The sequence below is a fragment of the Daldinia caldariorum genome, assembly GCF_022478825.1.
Source record: "Daldinia caldariorum strain CBS 122874 unplaced genomic scaffold F4812scaffold_5, whole genome shotgun sequence".
NCBI lineage: Eukaryota > Fungi > Ascomycota > Sordariomycetes > Xylariales > Hypoxylaceae > Daldinia > Daldinia caldariorum.
In genome coordinates, this window is record NW_025953041.1 from 1,424,263 (window position 1) to 1,445,069 (window position 20,807).

At 48.8% G+C, this 20,807-nt stretch overlaps 4 protein-coding genes across 4 annotated transcripts; 2 read left to right on the plus strand and 2 right to left on the minus strand.

Annotated features, from left to right (window-relative positions):
* Nucleotides 1-1,757: 1,757 nt before the first annotated feature.
* F4812DRAFT_450624 (MFS general substrate transporter) lies at nt 1,758-3,492 on the plus strand (the record flags this gene model as incomplete). The annotated part of the gene is made up of 3 exons (XM_047936110.1): nt 1,758-2,018; nt 2,088-2,384; nt 2,572-3,492. The coding sequence occupies 3 exons, from the start codon at nt 1,758-1,760 to the stop codon at nt 3,490-3,492; spliced, it is 1,479 nt and encodes a 492-aa protein (XP_047791823.1).
* A 607-nt stretch (nt 3,493-4,099) lies between these two features.
* Nucleotides 4,100-8,522, minus strand: F4812DRAFT_333369 (uncharacterized protein). The gene is made up of 3 exons (XM_047931575.1): nt 7,896-8,522; nt 7,125-7,826; nt 4,100-7,068 (listed from the first exon to the last, which is right to left on the minus strand). The coding sequence occupies exons 1-3, from the start codon at nt 8,102-8,104 to the stop codon at nt 4,605-4,607; spliced, it is 3,375 nt and encodes a 1,124-aa protein (XP_047791824.1). The 5' UTR covers nt 8,105-8,522; the 3' UTR covers nt 4,100-4,604.
* An 842-nt stretch (nt 8,523-9,364) lies between these two features.
* F4812DRAFT_423416 (uncharacterized protein) lies at nt 9,365-15,385 on the plus strand. The gene is made up of 2 exons (XM_047933752.1): nt 9,365-13,495; nt 13,551-15,385. The coding sequence occupies exons 1-2, from the start codon at nt 9,796-9,798 to the stop codon at nt 15,248-15,250; spliced, it is 5,400 nt and encodes a 1,799-aa protein (XP_047791825.1). The 5' UTR covers nt 9,365-9,795; the 3' UTR covers nt 15,251-15,385.
* Nucleotides 15,386-16,468: 1,083 nt separating this feature from the next.
* Nucleotides 16,469-18,953, minus strand: F4812DRAFT_333401 (multidrug transporter). Its single transcript, XM_047931576.1, has 2 exons — nt 17,991-18,953; nt 16,469-17,873 (listed from the first exon to the last, which is right to left on the minus strand). Exons 1-2 carry the CDS (start codon nt 18,623-18,625, stop codon nt 16,505-16,507), a joined length of 2,004 nt encoding a protein of 667 aa, XP_047791826.1. The 5' UTR covers nt 18,626-18,953; the 3' UTR covers nt 16,469-16,504.
* Nucleotides 18,954-20,807: the final 1,854 nt, after the last annotated feature.

Consider the following 20,807-nt stretch of genomic DNA (forward strand, 5'->3'; position numbering starts at 1 on the left):
CCTGGGTTGTGGAGATGGCTTCTGTGTTGCGCCTCCCTCAAAAGCCAAAATTCCAATCTACTGGGGCAATTGAGCGATGACAGTCTGATAATAGTCTGCTTGATAGAAGATAGCTTCTTCTTCTTCTTTTTTTTTCTTTTTACCCTCACCTCTTAATGTGCCCCTATTCTAATGTGCACGCAAAGAATAAGAAAGAATATTGTATTAGGTATTTTTTTTGGACCATACAGCGTGATGGGTTAAGAAGACGAGAGTAATACAATGGTCTTGTTAGATGGTTATGATAGTAAATAGTAATGAACTGTACCTTGGGATGAACCTAGTAAAAGAAAAACAAAGAAAAAAGAAAAGGGGAGGGGGGGGGGGTTAATAGACTTGGTGACTAAAACCGCCACCCTAGATAATTCTGCATTATATGTTATACACGCCTATGTATGCACACGTCCAATGTCCAATCCATTCAAAACTTATGTGTGAACTGCTAGTACTACCATAGTGCATTCACATACATCCGCAATGGCACAAATCTAATGTATTGCTTTTTGTGAACTCATGCCGTCCGACGGCAGCCATATTCCTTCCGGACGCCTTACATCTATCTATCTACCTTAATCACATGCATTGCATTGCATTGTAGCCCCGCGTTGAACCATTTTCTGCTTGCTATGATGCATTGGGATCGCTCGCCACGTGTGGGATACCTACAGAGAGATAGATAACTCTGTTCTGGAAGCAATCTATCCGTGTTTCACCCATAGAAGCTTAACGCTTACCCGCCTACACGGCGTGGAATGATGGTGGTGAAATTTGGATAATCTGGGTAGGATGTCTCCCAAGGTCGGGGCTAATAGGGACGGCCTCATTGAATTATTGGTGGAAAAGCTAGGTATCTAACCTTCAAACACATGTTCCTAACTCCAGTAGCTCTGGTGGTAGTGAGTGAATGATGTCAAGTGATATTCATTCTACGAATTCACCATCTACGCCCGAGCTAATTGCCGGGGGCGCGGCCGTTCTTGTGTTGCGGCAATGTCTAGGAACAAGTGGTTACCATGAGACGAAATGTCTCGCGGTGTTTAAGTGTCTGTCTCCCAAGAAAGAAAGGAAAAAAAAAAGCCACCGAAAGGAGAAAAAGGCAACTAACCAACTTGGCGAGATCTGCCTGCATAATTTACCGTGGATGCGCAATCGGCTCGAGATGGAGCTGAGATGTAAATGGCCCGACTTGGTGAAGATAGGGAGAGAGGCATGTAACTAATCATTCGTCCCAGTTACCTAGAAGTCACGTCGAAAAAGAAATCATTGGTCGCCGACCATAACCACATACACACCATTCTTGCGATAAGCCGGCGAGAGAGCGAGATCCAATTCTTCTTTTCTGCACTGGGGAGGTCAGTGTTCATTCAGTGTGGATAGATCGGGGTTTTTAAAATTTTTCTTTTCTTTTATCAGCTGGCACATCAAACCGTTGCTGTCACATTTTTGTCTTTGTTCTGCTTCCTACACGCCTGTTTCCTACAAGTAGTAGTAGGTAGTAGTAGTAGGTAGTAGTAGTAACACTACCCAGACGTGTAGACGATCTTTCCTCCGAAGGAAAAAAAAAGAGACAAAAAAAAAGGAAACAATTCACATACTAATCTACTCAATTCACGCCTATCGTCTGTCCGTCCGATCTAGTTAAACTTTCTGATATGCCGTCCAACGTGTCGGAAGAGGAGCTTACCAACGAAGCCAAACTTTCTCGCATCACCACCGCCATGGATAGTCAGAAAGAAACACCGCATAGCGACGGCGCCGGTACCGACGCTGATCCCGAATCCGCCGGTTTCCCGCCGGGCATGATCGACGCCCACGCGGAGCGCCGTCTAGTCCGCAAGATAGATCTTCACATCTGGCCCATCCTGTTCGTCATCTACATGATGTCCTTTCTTGATCGCATCAACATCAGCAACGCCCGCATCCAGGGCATGTCGGAGGAGCTCAACTTGTATGGAAACAGGTTCAACATCGCCCTTTTCGTAAGTCATAATCCTCCCTTGACGCATTGGCTATTTTCGCTCTTTTCATCTTGCTGACTTCGTCGATAGGTCTACTTTATCCCTTACATCTTGCTCGAGGTCCCTAGCAACATGGTGCTTAGGAGGCTCAGGCCTCACTACTACATCCCGTTCCTCATGCTGAGCTGGGCTATCGTCAACATGTGCATGGGGTTCGTCTCGACGTACCAGGGGCTTGTCGTGCTGCGCTTCTTCCTCGGCACGTTCGAGGCCGGCGTCATGCCCGCCATCGTCTACCTCACTTCCATGTATTACAAGCGCCACGAGTTTCAGACGCGCATTAGTTTCTTCTTCTGCTCCACGGTTGTCGGCGGCGCTTTCGGAGGAGTAAGTCACTTTTCTCTCCCTTCTTTTCCTCGGTGTACTCGTTGTCGTATACATACATACCTGACGTATGCGGCTTGTCCCTTCTCTTTTCATAAGCCCATCTGGGCCTTGGATCACCCTAGTCGGTGGAAGACAACTTGAACCTCGACAGTTAGCAAGATATGTGGAGATCTAACTGTGAATGTAGCTGCTTGCGTACGCGATCGCAAATCTCGACGGCCACAACGGCATAGCTGGCTGGCGCTGGATTTTCATCATCGAGGGGCTGGCCACCGCGGCCGTAGCCCTCGTGTCCGTCTTCCTCATCGTCGACTGGCCAGAGCAGTGCCACTTCCTGACCGCGGAAGAAAAGCGCCAACTCCAGCTCCGACTCGCCGACGACGGCGCCGGCACGGTGGCCCGCATGGACACGCTCAACGCGTACGCGTACCGCCGCATCCTCACCGACTGGAAGATCTGGGCCGGCGCCCTAACCTACATGGGCGTCGGCGTCACGGGCTACGCGACCACGTTCTTCATGCCGACCATCCTGCGCGAGTTCGGCTGGGAGGCCCAGTCCGCCCAGGTCCACACGATCCCCGTGTACGCCGTCTCCGCCGTCGGCATGATAGCCGTGGCGTACCTCTCCGACCGGACCAAGCACCGCTACGGCTTCATCATCCTGGGCTGCGCGATCGCGACGACCGGCTACGCCATGCTGCTGCGCCCCAGGGGCCTATCGAACGGGGCCAAGTACGGCGCGGTCTTCCTCGTCTCGCTGGGCGGGTTCGTCGGCACGCCGATCGCGCTCGCCTGGCTCGCCAACAACACGGCCGGCCACTGGAAGCGCTCCTTCGCCTCCGCCATCCAGGTCTCCCTCGGCAACATCGCGGGCATCGTGGCCGCCCTCATCTTCCGCCAGGAAGAGGCCCCGCGGTACCCGACGGGGTACGGTACCGCCCTGGGGATCACGTGGCTAGGCGCCGCCGTGGCGACGCTGCTCTTCGTGGGCATGTTCGTCGAGAACCGGAAGCGGGACGCGGGCAAGAGGGACTCGCGGCTGAGCCGTCCGAAGGAAGAGGTCGACAACATGGGCGATTATCATCCTTCTTTCCGATTCACGTTGTGAGCCGGGGAGGGGTTGGATTGGTCCTGTTTTATGACTTGCTTAGTTCCTTTTATTCGCGCGGAGGAGGTGTCTGGGATGGATTATATGCCTCCCCCCCCGGTACAAATGACGGATGCCTGCTTGCGTATTATAGATGATGATAGGGCTCTCGCCATACGAGACACATGACGATAAATGACGAAATAAGTATCAATATCATCATCGAAATATGTACTGTGATTTTCGAGAGAAAGCGTTAAAACCAGAGTGCTCTCTAATGCAATCGTGATAGCTTGGCGATATGTTAAACTAGAGAAAGAAGAAAGGGTAGACTCACATGGTATAGTGGTTGTGATACGAAAAGTTGCCAAGCGAATAGACAGTCTTACTGTCTTACTAAACGGATAGATGCTCGCTTGGTTTGCTGGCCAAAAGGAGGTAGCTACCTCTCATACTCTCAGCTTGAACAGAATATGCAAAAAGCTCGATAGCGTAACCTATATGACTTTTGTATCCTTGATATATTTCTCCTACCTAGTTGTCATACACGTATTGATACACCTAATATACCCCCCATCCCCCTTTTTACGTGTGCCCGCCTCAAATACGTCGCTTGAACCCCAGATTTGTTCCCAAGGGTTCCCCGGTACCGTTTTTTTCTTTTTCTTTTTTTGCTAATAAGTTCATTCCAATCATCAACCCTAGCCTTTAGGGTTTCCCTCGTAAATTAACTCCGCAAAATCGTTAGCCAGATAGACCCCCTCTTTCTCCCTTTTGCAAACTTGTCCAGGCTTGTCCAGCTCTTCGCGTTTGCTCCCGATCACAAATGACTGGCGTAGGAAACCTCAATTTTCTCAACTAGTGTGTAATCGAAATTTGGAAATAGGATATAGATGGGAAGAAAAATGTCAACACGTCCAACGTTCTGGGTATATACCACGTTCCAAACGAACGGAAGAAAAATAAATCAACCAAAGAACCACAATAGCTGAATTACCAAGTGGTTTGTATTTGCGTATATCATCAATCGGTATTAGTCTATCCACTATAGCTTTGTTCTTTTTTCTTCGGACGGGCAAGACGGTGGGTGGATAACTAAAAGCCACGACAAGGTTCAAAATTGATGCATGTGTCTATAGCTCGTCTTTTATACGTTGAACTGTATCACCAATTTTTCCAGCGGCAGCATCAGCAACAGACTTGGCAGAGCCACTAGCTTCGCTGGCGGCGCTAGCTGCAGTCGCAGATGCGACACTAGCAAGACTCGACACAGAAGCAACACCAGTTGAATATGCTCCGATAAGGCGCGAATATACCGACTCGGTGAAAGGTGGCTCCTTGCCGACAATGAGTTCGGATACAAGAGAACTGACAACAGAATACTGCGATGCTGCAGCCGCACTAGCCAAAGAGGCATAATCCCCTGCTAATACGGTGACAGTTGAGACTTGCTGTGCGGCCGCGTCTGTGGCTGATGCTGCGTAGTCGCCAGCAGCGGAGGTAAAATCACCAGCGGCAGCTTGTATATTTCCGTACCATGGAGTAGGCGTAGGAGCACCGTAGACCTGGGAGCTGACACGACTGACAAGCCCATCCCAGTTTTCCCCTATATAGTCGCTCGCATCAGAGGCCAAGTCGCCGACAGACGATGCTAGGGACCCTGCATTCTCACTTGCAACTGAGGCGGCCAAAGCAGCCGACTCGCCGACTACTGATGCGACGGATGAGGCAGACTCTTGGATATTGGTCGGGGTAGGTGTAGCCGTCAAGGAGCTCACAGCTGTCGACACAGCGGAAACAAATTCGGAATACCGGGCGTGCGCTAGACCTACGCCTGCATAATAATTATATTTAGCCTGATCAACAAGTTTTCCGGCTTTCCGCTTTGCCTCCTCGAGGGAGGTACTAGGTGTTGGTTCAACAGCGCCGATGGCTACCTTTGCAGATTCATACTGCTCCGAAGCCCAGTTCAACGAATCGTCAAGATTCTGTTGCGCAATGGACTGGACTCTTTCCCAATCAACGGATGGTACAGTTGGCATGCCAGGAATCCATTTTGTGGTGGGAGTACCATAAATACCTTCTGATGCGGCCGTCATCGCAGCATCGAGCCTCGAATTGGCCGAAGCTATAGCACCAAGGTATGCGCTTGAAACCGAGCTAAACATAGCCTGGTGGATAGGCTTTGGTTCCCCACGAATCTGCGCGGAGACGGCTGACATAGCACGTGAGTAGTGATCGGCAGCTCCCGCAACGGCGGCAGTATATGCAGATTGCGCAGCCGATGTTATGCTAGCGGGAATGTCAGACTGTATGACAGATGCGGCGCTGGACGCAGACGAAACAATATCATCGTCTAGAATAGGCTGTCGCGAAGGTACAGACTGAGCCGCGGCACCGAAGAGGGCAGGTTTAATGGTAGTAGAGGCGGCGGATTCGACAGGCTCAGCTGCTTCATCGGGGAGTTCAACGAGCGTCTCCTGAACTTGCTCCGGCCCGTCAATCGGTTCAGAAGCGAGGCTCTCCATTGGAGGAAGGGCAGAAGTATCAGAAGCTTCTGCATCGGGCCGAGAAAGTGATATGACGACTGTTTCGGCACTGACAGGGTCCGTTTGTTCAGTTTCGATTTTTTCATCAGCAGGTACAACTGCCGGGGTTTCACTCTGTGAAGCTTTTTGGGCAACTGATATCGCTGCTAACTCGGCTGTCTCGCTATCAAAATTATCGCTGGCATCGCCAGCTATCGCCTTCCACGTAGCAACCTGCCTCAATCGACTCAGCTCCTCGGCAGCAGCTTGTGCGATGCTCATACCCTCGTCCTCAATTTCGGCACCTGTCGACTGCACTATCATAAGACCGGGATGTGTTGTAATCAAGCGCTTGAAGTCGTCAGTCCACTCCTCGAAGCGTTCCTTCAGCTCGTGGTATTTCTTCCAATCCTTGTATGTGATACCATCCATCCATGCCCACTTCATACCAATCTTCTGGAGTGCAAGATCGGCAGTTTTCTGGAGGATTTCGTAGTGCTCTTGGGCGGCTTTAGTAACTGCGATTTCTGTCTCTTGATCGTACGTTTGACGCCAGGTACGAATATCCTGGGCTTTATTCTTGATCTTTAGACCAGCCGCCCGGACTGCAGCAGCAAGAGCCTCGTCCCTCTTTTTGCTATCATTGCCATGTTTTCCCAAGATAGATACGATGGACTTCTTGAGATTCTGCAGCTCGGTATTGGCAGTCTCCTCAAGTTGCTTTACCAGAGACCTACCCATACTGTTGGCATTTCTCTCGATCATGCGGGCCGAGATCTCATCCACACGGTCCTCAATTTCGGCGGCCCCTTCTTGTGCAGTTGTAGTAAACTTCTCTTCCCATAATTGGAGATCCTCGGCAGCGATTTTCGCAGCTAGTTCACGGATTTCTTCCGGAGTGCGCGATGTCTTCTGCTCAATGCTGATTTCCGATGCTGCCTCTTCGGCTTCGAAGGGCTTTGCTTTACCCGGGGTTTCGGCTTGGGCTGTGCTCTTGATATCCGAAGCAACGGACGAAGAGATAGAGGATGCGACCGGCTTCGTGAAACTAGACTTGGAGGACATAGAACTATTTATTTATTAGCCGACTGCGGGAAAATGACCTTTTAGGAAGTTAGAACTTACTAGACGACCTCCTCAGCAGGATGCTTAACCTTCCTATCGTTATATCTTCCCAGACGTTCGCCAATCCGTACAAGCTGCGGTTCAACCTTCATAACGTAAACATCTCGTAAATGAGGCCAAATAGTAGCGTCGAGAAAAGTGTAAGTTTTATTCCAAGCCCAAATAGTCGAAGGAACGGCGGTTTCGGTTGTAAATGAATAGGCAGTATTGTAACCTTGCACAACATACGGCTTTACAAATACATAGGCTGGGAATATAAACTCATGATATGTCTGTAAGGCATTGACCCGCGCAAGATCGTAATAAGGCGAGACTACAGCAGAAAGACTTTCGACATGGGGAGCTATTGTCTGATCATATTGTGCCTTTGTTATGGCTTGATATTCGCTTAGCTTAGGCTGGACGTTTTCCTCCCACTTGGCCTGACCGAAAGCGCGGGCCTGGGAAACACGTGGACCACCATATCTCACTGCGTATGTACGGGCAGGAGTAATGACAACACGATCGACTGTATCGTAATACGGCTTCGCAACATCGACGTAAGGTGCAGCATAGGTGTCGTAATAAGGCGTTATATGTGGCGTTACGGCCGATTTGATCTGGAAGTATGGTTTGCATATTTTGGGCGTTGTGTCGTCACAAGCATCGATAGTAGATGGGCATCGGAAAAGGAGAGTATAGATAGAATACCACGTTAACAGTCTATGATAAATGGCAAATTAGCGTCTGATTCCTAAGAGAACGAAGCATGCCATATATTCCTCTTCCTACCTTGCGACGATGTTAAAACTCCACGCAATGAAGCTCTGCTTCTTCTTTTCGGTATCACTCCGCCTGGGAGTTGCGGTATGCCCATTTATTCCGTTAACCGCATTAATTCCGTTGATCCCGTTGATCCCGTTCACACTTTTCACACCTTTGGATCCCTTCAAGGAACCGTTGGTGCTTGATTTGGATCTGGTGTTCGTTGCACCGGCCATGGCAAAGGCACCTAGCGGTGAGCTCGATTGATGATAACTAATGTTATTCGCATCAAGGTAAAACTGGTGGTTTCTCTACGGAAAGTGGTACATCCGCAATGTGCAATAACGAGTTCGTACGTATGAACCCGATCGCGATAAGACAGATGGGAAATGTTTTTGCTCTTTGCTTCTAGGTCAGCATCGAGTCCGCGACCTAAAATTCGAAGGCGTGTACATAGATATGTGACCAGCCCGAGGTTTGACGGGGTTATGTACCTAGGAAATCTAGGAGCGAGAGAAAGTAGAAATATTTAAGATTTTGTGGGATAGTAACAGAAAGATAGAAGAGAGCAGGAGAAGTGGGACGAGGAGGAGTGGGAGTGGGAGGAGTGGCAGAAGTGGGTACGGGCAAGTTTTAGAAGCTTTGACGATGGTTTATGACAACTGCGAAGCTAAAGTGGGTGTTTCGACTCCCTGTATTCCGTACCTAGGCTGTAGCAAAATGAGATGATAGGTACCTTACCTAGGGATTACCAAGGGTTATCGGAGGGACGGTGCAAGGGAGGTTTTTAATTTTTTATGTTATGATACTTATTATTCCCCCTTTCTTTTCCCACTGAAGAAAAAAAAAATGAGAGCTTAAACTTGAGGTTTAATAAGATTGGTATGCTTTAAGGTGTGAATAAGCAAATGATAGGTTAGGTAGAATTCAAGGACGGTGAGCAGGTAAATGGCCATATGTATTTAAGATAGATACCTCTTATAATACACAATACATATAAGGCACCTTAGGTAATAATAGACGCCTCGAAAATTAATGGCCGGGTTTTGGCATATTAATCTTGTAATGTTATTATGGAATTTTTAAAGAATTATTCAAGTACCTATAAAAAAAGGCTAGCACTCCTCATAATACTTCCGAGTTGGTCAAGTATAGTTCACTGCTATCTAGGTAGAAAAGCACAACGACGAAAAGAAAAAGAACGTTTGTGGAAAGAAGGGAGAAGTTCATGACGCTATGGGGAGCGCCTGAAAGTCTGTTGGCTTAACTTCCTTATCTGAATATGAACACCTTGTTACGGTCTGATAATGACGTTGTGGAAAAAAGAGAGTAAAGGAACCCCACAAAATTCAATTGCCTCGTAGTACCTATGTTATTCCGATGACCGCAGTGAATGGAACAGCCCAGCCTGCTAGCTGCCCTGCTGCCCTAGTGCCGCTAGGGCCCAGGATAGCATCAGGTACCTACCTGAGGGTACATCCTGTTTGTAACCTATCTGAATAATTGCCACTAGCTGAATAAGTCGTTCTTCGCCATACTGGAAACATCAGGCTTATACAATCATACAAAGAATCACTTCACCTGATACTTCTTTACATTTTATTCTCTCTCCTAAAGACCATAAATTCCTAACTTCCGCTGAGGCAACTGTACAAACCTTGTTGCGAATCGTAAATCGCAGATCGCAAATCGCCTATCGTATACCGCATACCGCATACTGAATATTCAGCGCCACTGGCACGCCTCGTGGTTGATTCCATTCTCTCAACCATCACCGCCTTGCACCATCTTAACAGTTCACCCACCGTCAACTTCCCGTTTATACCTCGGGCGTCGATACCGCAATCCCATGGTCCGAACATAAAGAATAAAGCCCTTTGGGCAAGGCTTGCGAGTTTTTCACCATCGACCGGTCTTGTCGCCCACGATGGCAGATTTCTTACCCGACCTTGCCGAATTCCCCAATACCGCCCAGCGACGGAGGCAATCCGTCACAAGGCCCGACGCAATGGCCGAGCAATCTACGACGGGAACTAAACCTTCGATTACCGACTCGATAGATCCCGATACTTGTCGGATTTGCCGAGGCGAGGGCACTGTTGAAGAACCGCTCTTTTACCCTTGCAAATGCAGTGGCAGTATCAAATACGTACATCAGGATTGTTTAATGGAATGGCTTTCCCATTCGCAGAAGAAGCATTGCGAGCTTTGCAAGACGCCATTCCGTTTCACCAAGCTGTACTCTCCCAACATGCCTAAGAGGCTACCCTTCTACATCTTTGTCACTCATATGGCTAAATATCTCTTCCGTAACGTTCTCGTTTGGTTGAGAGCTGTTTTGGTCATTAGTGTCTGGTTAGGCTGGCTTCCATACCTTATGCGTTCCGTCTGGTCTTTTCTGTTCTGGCTCAGCGACGAAGGTTTCGGCCCCAGCCCACCTATTCTTGATTTTCGGAATGCCACTTCGATAGGACAAGGAGATCTGGCGTCTCTTTCCGTCACGGGCACAACTACCTGCGCATCCACACCTTTACTGCCTGCTACGACTACCGCCGCAAGCATCGGTCATATCATTGATCAGATTCCTGTGTCTAACCTACTGAGAGCCATTTCGAGACCTATGAGCTCAAGCCCTCCCCCTTGGTTCTCTGTAATCCTGGGTTTGTCCCCTGCCACGGACAAGTCACTATATGGAGTTAAAGATTTCCTGAATGTGACACATACCGATCAATTTTCTATCTCACCTGCCGCTTATCGCCCCTCATCTTTGTTGAGCGATGTTGCTATCCTCAAAAATTTTACGCGACATCCAGCCATCAACCGAATCATCATCGCTGTTCTAGAGGGCCAGATTATAACCTTGCTCGTTATAGTATGTTTTATCCTTATTATCCTAGTTCGTGACTATGTAGTCCAGCAGCAACCTGAAATAAACATGCGCGCCGCTTTCGCCGCGGCTGAAAACGAGGTCCCTCTGCCACCCGGGGCTGTGAATGGTCCTCTCCCGTTCAACATGGGTCAGGAGGATGAAGAGGATATAGATTCGGATGAGGATTCTGCTGCTGCTGCGGATAGCTCCGCGGATGAAAATAACGCTGGCGATGCAGATGCAAATCGAGTAGACCGTCCACAAGATGCTATCGACCTGCAGGATCCCCGTAATAGACCTATTGCCGGATTCAGGCGGCGAGCACCACGAAACGATTCTCAAGCTGGACAAGAAGGGATGCGGGGGGGCCGCGGAATGGGTGAATCTGCCGTATACGATGCGGCGCTTGCGGAGCAGCATGGCAGGTACCGTCCTGGTCCTACTCAGCAAAGACCTAGTACACGAACCTATGCGGAAGATTTTGGCGGTGAAAGCGGTTCGCAGGGCACGGTAAAGGAATATCTACGAATCTACAGAGAAGCTGGCGGAGACCAAGAACGTATACTTGAAATAATTCGCGAGGAAGGGCTGGAAGACCGTATGAAATACTGGGTCCGTGTCACTCAATCGATGGCGACTGCTGGCAAGGCTGCAAACGGAAGCGGGGTTGACCTAGGTAATGATGGTATTGGAAGTTCAGTTCTAACGCACCAGGAACCGCGCTCAAGTCGGTCCCCTACGAGGCCGGACTCTCCTAGAGCTGATGCGACTAGTAGTGATAACTCGAGTTGGACGTGGGCGGAAAACGACGACCGGGACGCTTTAGTAAGCCAGGGTTCTTCTGACAAAGGCAAAAGAAAGGCTACCGAAACCTCTGGAAATGACAAAGATTCCTGGGCGGACTCCTGGGCGTCCTGGGGAGGGGAATTTGGCGAAACTACACCGTTTTTCGCCGGCGGTAGTGGCAGCGGCGAAAGTGCTTCGTCTTCGGCTGTACCCTCCTTAGCAAGACCGAGAGCTGCTTCAGATGGTCCTCGAGTCTCTAAACCTATTAACATGCTTGCAAATAATAACTGGTCGTTCTCTGATTTACCTTCCGGCCCTTCAAATGTTTCCGGCAAAGATGTGTCTGGCCATCACGATCCGGCCCTGCCTCCACCCATTTTTTCGGGTATTGATAGCGATGTCCATGAGCCTGGAACACCACAGCGAAACGAGCCCGTCGAGGGTAATACCGCCGCTGATCAATTACAACGTCCTAGAGACCCGACTTTAACCCCTCAACCAGTAACCACGTCGGGAGCTATGGAAGACGGTGCAGCTGGTGAAGCTGATGCACAAGATTCCGAGAGAGATGACCCCGCTGAGGATTTCACCGGCTTGATCGAACCAGTTCATGATAACGAGCCCGCCGTCGTTGCAGCAAGACAGGCGGGGGGCATCGTGGACCGCGTCGCCGATTTCATGTGGGGCGATGTTGATGTCGGACATGTAGACGATGTTGAACCAGAAGAAGCCGTGGATATTTTCGGCGACAACCAGAATGCGCCATTCTTTGACAATGACCGTGGAATCGACAGAGAAGACGGGAATGATATTGAGATGGCCCCGGACGTTGTTGAAGCCGCTGTTGCCGCCGGTCTTGACCCAGAAGCTGTCGAAGATGCAGAAGATTTCGAAGGGATTATGGAGTTAATAGGCATGCGTGGCCCGGTTGCAGGCCTCTTCCAGAACGCTATCTTTTGCGCCTTTCTCGTGTCTATTTCTATCTTCTTTTGCATATTCATTCCGTATAACGTTGGTCGTGTATCTGTCTGGATCATCGCCCATCCGACTCGTCTACTCCGAATCGTCTTCAGCGCCTCGAAATTCGTCCAGGACGCCGTTCTGCTAACTCTCGGCTATACTTCGACCTTTATATTTACTCTAGCTGAAGCATTTGCGGTACTTCTGAGAATCGATCAGGGAAGGGAAATCATACATACCCTCAGAATTGATACCAGACACGTCGCCCTCAGCGCCTTGGAACGGATTCTCGCTAGTTTTATGTCTGAGATACCACTCATCTCAGTCAGCGAGGTACGTAACTTTTCTGCTGTCAGTCACGAGGCTCTCATGATGATAAAGAGCGATATTCGATACGCTCTCTCGTATATTGGGCATGTCGTATTGTATATTTTCGGTGGTAACTACTTTGCCAAGTTGGCTGCCGTCAAGACTGTGATTTCAGCCTCACTACCAGGAACGGTCCAGTTCCTAAAATCTCTTCCTACAACCGCTACACAGCCGGGATCGTGGATGTTAAATCTCAGTCTTTCCGAACCATCGTCGTCCGCAAGCCCTATTCTTTCTTATTGGGATGCGAATGACAGGACATGGGCTATCCTTGCAGGATATATTTCCCTGTCAGTCATAGCCGGATTTTATCTCGCCAGGGGAACGCCGTTTTCTACAGGGCAGGCCGCTCAAGAATGGGAAGCATCCTTTATTGACGCATTAAACCAGGCTAGTGGCGTCATGAAGGTGATATTGATCATTAGTATAGAAATGCTGATATTCCCTTTGTATTGTGGACTGCTGCTAGACTTTGCTCTACTTCCTCTCTTCGAAGACACAAGCATTAGATCTCGCCTTCTCTTCACGTACAATTATCCTCTTACCTCCATCTTCGTTCACTGGTTTGTCGGCACAGGATATATGTTCCATTTTGCTCTCTTTGTCTCTATGTGCCGTAAGATTATGCGAAAAGGCGTGCTATGTAAGGAATCCTCGATTAAACATACTTGGCTTATAGATTTGCTAATCAAGAACAGACTTCATTCGCGATCCTGACGATCCCGAATTCCATCCAGTGCGCGACGTCCTCGAGCGCAACGTCACTACCCAGCTTCGCAAGATACTATTTTCGGCTTTCGTTTATGGAGCGTTAGTCGTAGTTTGTCTTGGAGGTGTAGTATGGGGCCTATCCCTGACGTTGCCTAACGTCCTTCCAATTCATTACTCTTCGAATGAGCCTGTCCTTGAATTTCCTATTGACCTACTCTTTTATAACTTCTTGATGCCTCTCGCCGTTAAGTTCTTTAGGCCGAGCGATGGACTGCACGCCATGTACACATGGTGGTTCCGAAAGTGCGCCAGAGGTTTGCGGCTAACATGGTTCCTTTTTGGTGAGCGACGTGTCGACGAAGAAGGAATCTTAGTGCCACCCGAAGACTCGCCATGCCGAAACTTTCCCTGGTGGCGTCAGATGTTCCTCGAAGTCAACGACGAAACCAGAGTTGTCCCGAAAACGTGGCAAGACACGTTTAAAGGAGGCAAGGCGAAACCCTCTTCAAAGATTCCCGCCGAGGAGATGAGTGTTCACAACGAAAGGAAGAAAAAGCTTGTTAACTCGGGACAACTTATCCCGGATGGTCGCTTCGTGAGATCGCCAGCGTCTGATCAGGTTAAAATTCCTAAAGGGCAGCCGGTTTTCCTCGACGTAACAGAAGAAGATAGGAGGCGAGACGGCAAGCCAGATCGCCCAGACACAGATCTCTACTCAGGAGTTCATTACCAGTTTGTCTACGTCCCTCCTCATTTCCGTGCCCGTATCTTCCTGTTCATCCTCTTCATTTGGATCTTCGCGGCTGTCACGGGTGTTGGCTTTACAATCATACCGCTCGTGTTTGGTCGCCGCATGTTCAAGATTCTTATACCCTCTCACATACGTACCAACGACATCTACGCGTTTAGCATTGGCGTTTACATCCTCGGCTCACTGGGTTATTTCGTCTTTCACTTACGGTCAACTCTCGGTAAATTGAGAACATGGACATTATCTGCATTGGATTCAGTGCTAGATCGTCATACAATGCAGCGCGCTCTCCAACTCACGACACATGTGTCTAGGTTACTATATACTTACATAGTCCTACTCATTGTGTTTCCCCTCCTCATCACATTACTAGTAGAGCTTTATCTACTTATGCCGCTACATACGTACATGTATCCGGCCGCAACAGATACCACAAAACGGCTGGACAGCTTGCGAGAGGGTCACACTATCCGGGTTATTCAAGCCTGGACTTTAGGTATTCTATATCTCAAGCTCGGCTCGCGAGCAGTAACGCTGTATGGTGGTAGGCCCGCGCATGCTGTACGCGCTGTCCTACGTCGCGGCTGGCTGGAGCCCGATATTCGCGTATTGACTCGGGCATTCGTCATCCCCGGATTGATAATATCGCTAGTCATGATCGTAATGCCTCCCATCATGGCATGGGCTACTCTTCACCACGTCCTAGACGTCAACACAGAAGTGACCCAAGAAATGCGAGTTCTCATATTCCGTCTCGCCTATCCCGCCACGGCACTATTCTGGACGGGACTCGTCATGATGCGGCGCATGCTACGCGTGTTCGAGGGCTGGCAGGTTCGGATCAGGGACGAGGCGTATCTTATGGGAGAACGCCTTCACAATTTCGGCGGCACTTCGTCCAAAGTCGCAAATTGGAGAGGCAGCGGGAGGCTCTGAATGTTGCTCATACACACATGGCTACGGCTATATATAGAGATAGAACTATCAGACTTAGGTGAGCTTAACCTTGCCTGTACGATTCCATTGTAAATAGATATATACAACGCAACGTCGCATTGATTCTGCATGGGGACAGCCTCTTTTCGTAAAATTACTCGTTGTGACTGTCCCACGTGGGAAGTATCGTGTCCGTTCCCGTTCCCGTTGCTGTTATAGGTTAGGTACCTGTGATACGAAATGCGAGTATGGCTATAACAGGTAGCCGAGAGGTATCACCGCGAAAATTTTCGAGCATGACAAATTGTAACACTCTATCAACCATTCGATGAACAAGAAAATTATCTTTGTTTCCCACCCACCTCCTGCAAATTCGGGCTCCGTCCAAAACTCGTTTTATCATAATTCAGACAGACAGACACATAAGGTAAGAGGTAACTACCGTATATCCCTGGTGATGTTTCAAGAAGAACGATTTAAAGTAGAGGTACCTGGTAGAAATAAGTTGATTGAGCTGTATATCATTTTATTACAAGTTAGGCTAAGTACAGGTACCTAATCTAGCCATTACAAGACAACTCACATGGAAGAAGGAATCTCTATCAACGACAGCATTGCACTACGAGTGGAACCTTGGCAACGTTGCGTTGCAGATGTAGGACTCGGCCGGTAAGTGATGATCACCAGTTAAGTCACACTTTCGAGTCGTTCGCGTTTGCGCACATTAGGTTAGGTACTCACACAGATACAAAGTCGGCAAGTACAAAACGACACAGGAGCGAACACATGAGACAGACAGATTTTTGTTAACAAATAAAGGGTGTTTTTTTGTTCTTATTCACCACTGTAGTAATAGATATGGAAACCCTTCTGTTTGACGCCCTGCTCTACCAATCAAAACTGACGGAAGCTCAACAGACTCCAACAGACGAGCACCCCTTGGGATAGCGAAGGAAGAAAAACACCTCACGCCAACACCCAATGGAATGCCATCCCGACGGGACTCATGAAACCCTAGTGCCTTGGAGTAATGTAAAGACAGGAGAACCGGTTGAATCTCTGCTAGATACACATCGCAGCATTTCTCTACCGACACTTCGCCCTTGGTGTTTCTATATATATGTTTTATGTTGGTGTGCTATATGTATATATACAGCCCATCGCCCCGACTCGGTACGGTAGCAGCATCTTCTTCCAAACGGTTTCCATATCATGAAAAGTTGGTAGAATATGGTAGTATTAGTCGACACCGCCCTATGGGTGGGACTCTGTTGGTTGCGTCGGTAACGAAGCGATAGTGTTTAGATTTTGCAGTCGGTTATGGAGATGGTGGTGAGATACTCCTTCCTCTTCACTGTCCGTAGACATCCGATGATGATCATTACTGTTCCGTCTGCTGGGGTTGCGGCTGGCCTGTCGGCTCTGGCGTCGGCTTGCAGCCTGCGCGCTCGAGTAGTAGGAGTTGTGTCGCGATGCGGACATGCGATCTCCGGGTCGCTTCTGCATGGTTTCTCGGGTTGGTGCGTTTGGTGCAGTTGTCGGTCGCGAGTGGGTGGTAGATGTTTGTGGTCGTGTATCACCTCCCGCAGTCGATGGGCGAGAGTGTACGTGACTAAGAGCATGACCACCATATTGAGCAGCCCCTTGAGCTAAGCTCTGAGCGAAGGGCGAGCGCTTCCGCAGGACCGGGCCCTTCCAGTATATTACATACACAGCAATGACCAGGACAAACGCAATGCAGAACAGGATGGTTGACGCGTATTGCAGGTTCAGTCCCTTTTCGGCACCAATATTGGTATAAAAGGGAGTTGCCGGAAGCGTGAGGACACCAGCCAGGAAGTCACGCGCCCAACCATTACCACCAGTGGCCGAGGCGGAATAGGGCCCATACGCACAGATCATGTAGTCAATTGTAGCCATGTAGATGGCGTAGTTGGCAATACCTATTATGCACGTGCCAAACATAGAGCCAATCCAGTGTAGTGGCGGGCCACCACTCGTCCAGGCGAAGATAATGAGACCGATAGGCAAGCAAGGAACGAGCCAAAGTAGGAGGAAAAGACGCGACTCATATTGAGCGTGCTCGTCTTCGGGGTGTTTCTCGCGACGCCTTTGATTCCGCTTGAAGGCTGGGAGGAAGAGGAGCCAACCAAAGACGTAACCAAGGCCGATAGGAACGAAAGCGAGGCCAATCTGCCAAGAGTTAAAGTTCCAACGGGTATAGACGAGCGCAAAGGACTGAATTTGCATAAATATGAGGGCATCCGAAAATCCAGAGAGTAGTGACAGCGTCAACACGATGGGTTCGGTAAGGAACATTCGGAAGGGGCGGAGCCAGGTGTAGATGAGTTCCTTGAGCGTAAATCTGGCCCAGAAAGACTCTATCTCATCGGGGCCGTAGATGTTAGGGTCCTCGCCGCTCTCTCGACGCTTCTTGGCGATCCTGTTCAACATAATTGTTGTGCGGGTTTCGGGTACTGTGAAAAGGTGTAGTAGCTGCACAGCTCCACCAAATATCAGCTGGATCCAGGTACACCACCGCCACGCCTGGTCCGGAGCGAGTGTCTGGACAAAACCGCCAACGATGGGGCCTAGAATAGACCCGCCGACGGAAGAGAAAACACTAAGAAATAGAAGTCAGTATATATTGGCATTTCATCGACTTGCCCTGTTGGAAGCGATGTTGCGAAGTGAGGAACGCAAGCGAATATTACACGGAAATTAAAGGAAGGGAACTTACATATAAGCCACAGCATATTGTTGTCTGTCGCTTTCGAACATATCGGCCACCATACCAAGCGTCACACTTCCTCCGGCGGTAGACAGACCACCGAGGGCTCTCCCAGCTAGCAGGCAGCCGAAGTTGGGAGCCAGGGCAACTGGTAAAGTGAAAATGTTGACAAGAAACATAGATGCCTGCAAGATAGGCTTTCGGCCGAACTCTTCAGACCATGGAGCCCATAGCTCACAGCCAAAGGCATAAGTAATAAGGAAGATGGCAGCGCCAAGACGGGCAGCTTGCTCGCTAACGTTGAAGTGCAGCGAGATTCCTTCTAGACCGTTCGAGTATAGAGAAGTGTTGAAGTTCATCGAAGTTTGGACGAGGAAGATGACAGTGAGAATCCACCACTTCTTCCACCAAGAGAAAGCAAATCCGAGCTCGTTTTCGCAATCTTCTTCCTTTAGTTCTCGCTTTCCGGTCTCCGTTTTGACTTTATCCTTTTCGGCAACCTTTTCGGCAAGAGTTTGATCAACGGTCGGCCCCACAAGCGTGCGGCCACCGTTGACGTGACCCACAGTCTCCTCGGAGCTGTAAGTGGGACGTTCATCGTTTGCCCCGAACGTTGCGGGCCATTCTTTCGACGCGCCCTCCATAACTATTCAACAGAAAGGAGGCTTTATGATAGGCGGTAATTACACGAGTAGGTGAGACGCTTAGGTCACTAAGCTATAGAGTATGTCTCCGTTATGAGAAACACTCTACCGGTACCACCCAGGTCCGGGGAGGAAGGGAAGGGAAGGGAGGGTATAATAAACAAAGCTAGATCAGAAGATCTTATGGGGTATGGAGAGAGAGATATGATGTGGGTGGCTTGAGGGGCTTGATCGGTACAGTTTGGGCCCGAGACAAAAGGCTGAGGGAGGAGCAAGACTTTCGAACAAACGCAGACGCCGGTCTGGGGATAGTCCCCCAGTATATATACACGAGGTTACGGCGTGGGACGTGGAGATTGTTAAGAAATAGGGAATAGTGAATAGCCAAGATTTTTAGAAAAAGGTACCCACGAGGTATGAGGTATGAGGTGTGAAGTATACATAAGTAGGTTAGATAGTCAGGAAAAGGAAAAGAGACTAAGCAATTAAAGGTTAGAAGAAGGCAAGACTGATGGATGCCAGGATGCTAACGTGGGAGGTATGGACCTGACATGGAAGTATGGGAGTATGGGAGTACAAACTACCCCTAACCTAGGTACTAGGTATGTAAGCCATGTAAGAAGCTAATGTACCTATAGAGAGAGAGAGAGAGAGCGATGAAAGCCGTAAACAAAAGTGGGAAGTCATCAAGGATCTTGGCAAACAAGACTAGTAATAATGAGGCAGTCGTACCTCCAGCAACAGCAGTCAGCTCGTATGCTTGTATCATGCCTCCTGCTATTTTTTTTTTTTTATCGGCTACCTTACTAGCTTACTTTACATACCTTATAATGGGTATAAATTAGGTATCTAAGGTATGTCCACGGTAGGTATTATCCTTTCTTTTCCCTTGTAGCCGGTCGGTCGAGGTCCACACTTGCGGATGCTGATATACAGCACGTTAGATATATGTGGAGACGTGGGTAATATCATGTACATGTAGATGGATACAAGGCATGTAACTTGACTCGATCATATACATGTAAGATGAGTAGGTAAAGTACCTAGACCTCTGAGAGAAAGTGAATGTATCATGGTAGTACATGTTTGGTATGTAATATGAATAAGATAGATAGGTTTAGGTAGGTACTTAGCAGATTGCAGGAGAGCCATTGGAAGTAGGTGGTGTATGGATTGTCGTCTCCATTCCTAACTGGTTCAATAAGAAAACAGAAAATAAAAGGAATTTAACATGGTGCCCAATTAAAAAAAAAAAATAGTAGAACAGCCGTGAACGCTACTTCATCGACTACCATATTCGGTGCTGGAACTACTTACCTGCCGGACCCTGCACGTTCCTCTCCCGCACACGCACACGATACTACCGGGACTACGCTACGGGATCAGGACAGGGATGAGACAGTTTGAAAGCAGCGAATTGGTCGAATTGGCGGAATTCTCATGCATTTCGCGGCGGGCAATCGGGTGGAAGGGGAATGGAATTGGGCTTCTAGTAGAGAAAAAAAGGCAGTTCGATGAGTGACTTCAACCCTTCAACCCTTCAACCCCTCAACCCGCGTTCATAGGTATGACGACAGCATTCGGCTGCAAGTCTGCAGATTGGGCTTGCTCAACGTCTCCCTCGTCTAAAAGGCCGGTGACTTTTATTTCTACCGAGGAAAATCGGGAGAAATCCGACAAGACGAGACGCCAATTGCGTTAGTACGTTAATACGTTAATACGCTCGTACGTTGGTATAGGTTGGCTTGATGGATACATTTCCAATGCTTGGATCCCTTGAATACATTGGATGACGAGGGGAGAGCTAGCAAATCCGGGGCTCCTTCTTGGGGTCAACCGGATGTAGCATTCATGTCAGACGACCCCTTGTCTACATATGTAGGTATGCAGTTCGAGGCACGCGCATCTTCTGATTTTTGATATCTTTCTTTCTTTTTTTCTCTTTTTTTTTCCCTCCATGGGGGAATGCGGGAAATAATTCATGTGTTATTCGGTTTCCCTTTCCGTTTCGTTGTTTTTTGTGGGAAAGAGTTGGGGAAAAATGGGGGGTGGGGAAAGAAGATGGGGGACAAGTTAAGTTAGAAGTAGGTAATTAAATTAGTAGATACCTCATCACCCGGGAAGCTGCCCACATACCACATTTACACAGGTACATAGCACGTTGCATGAGGTTATGCACCTA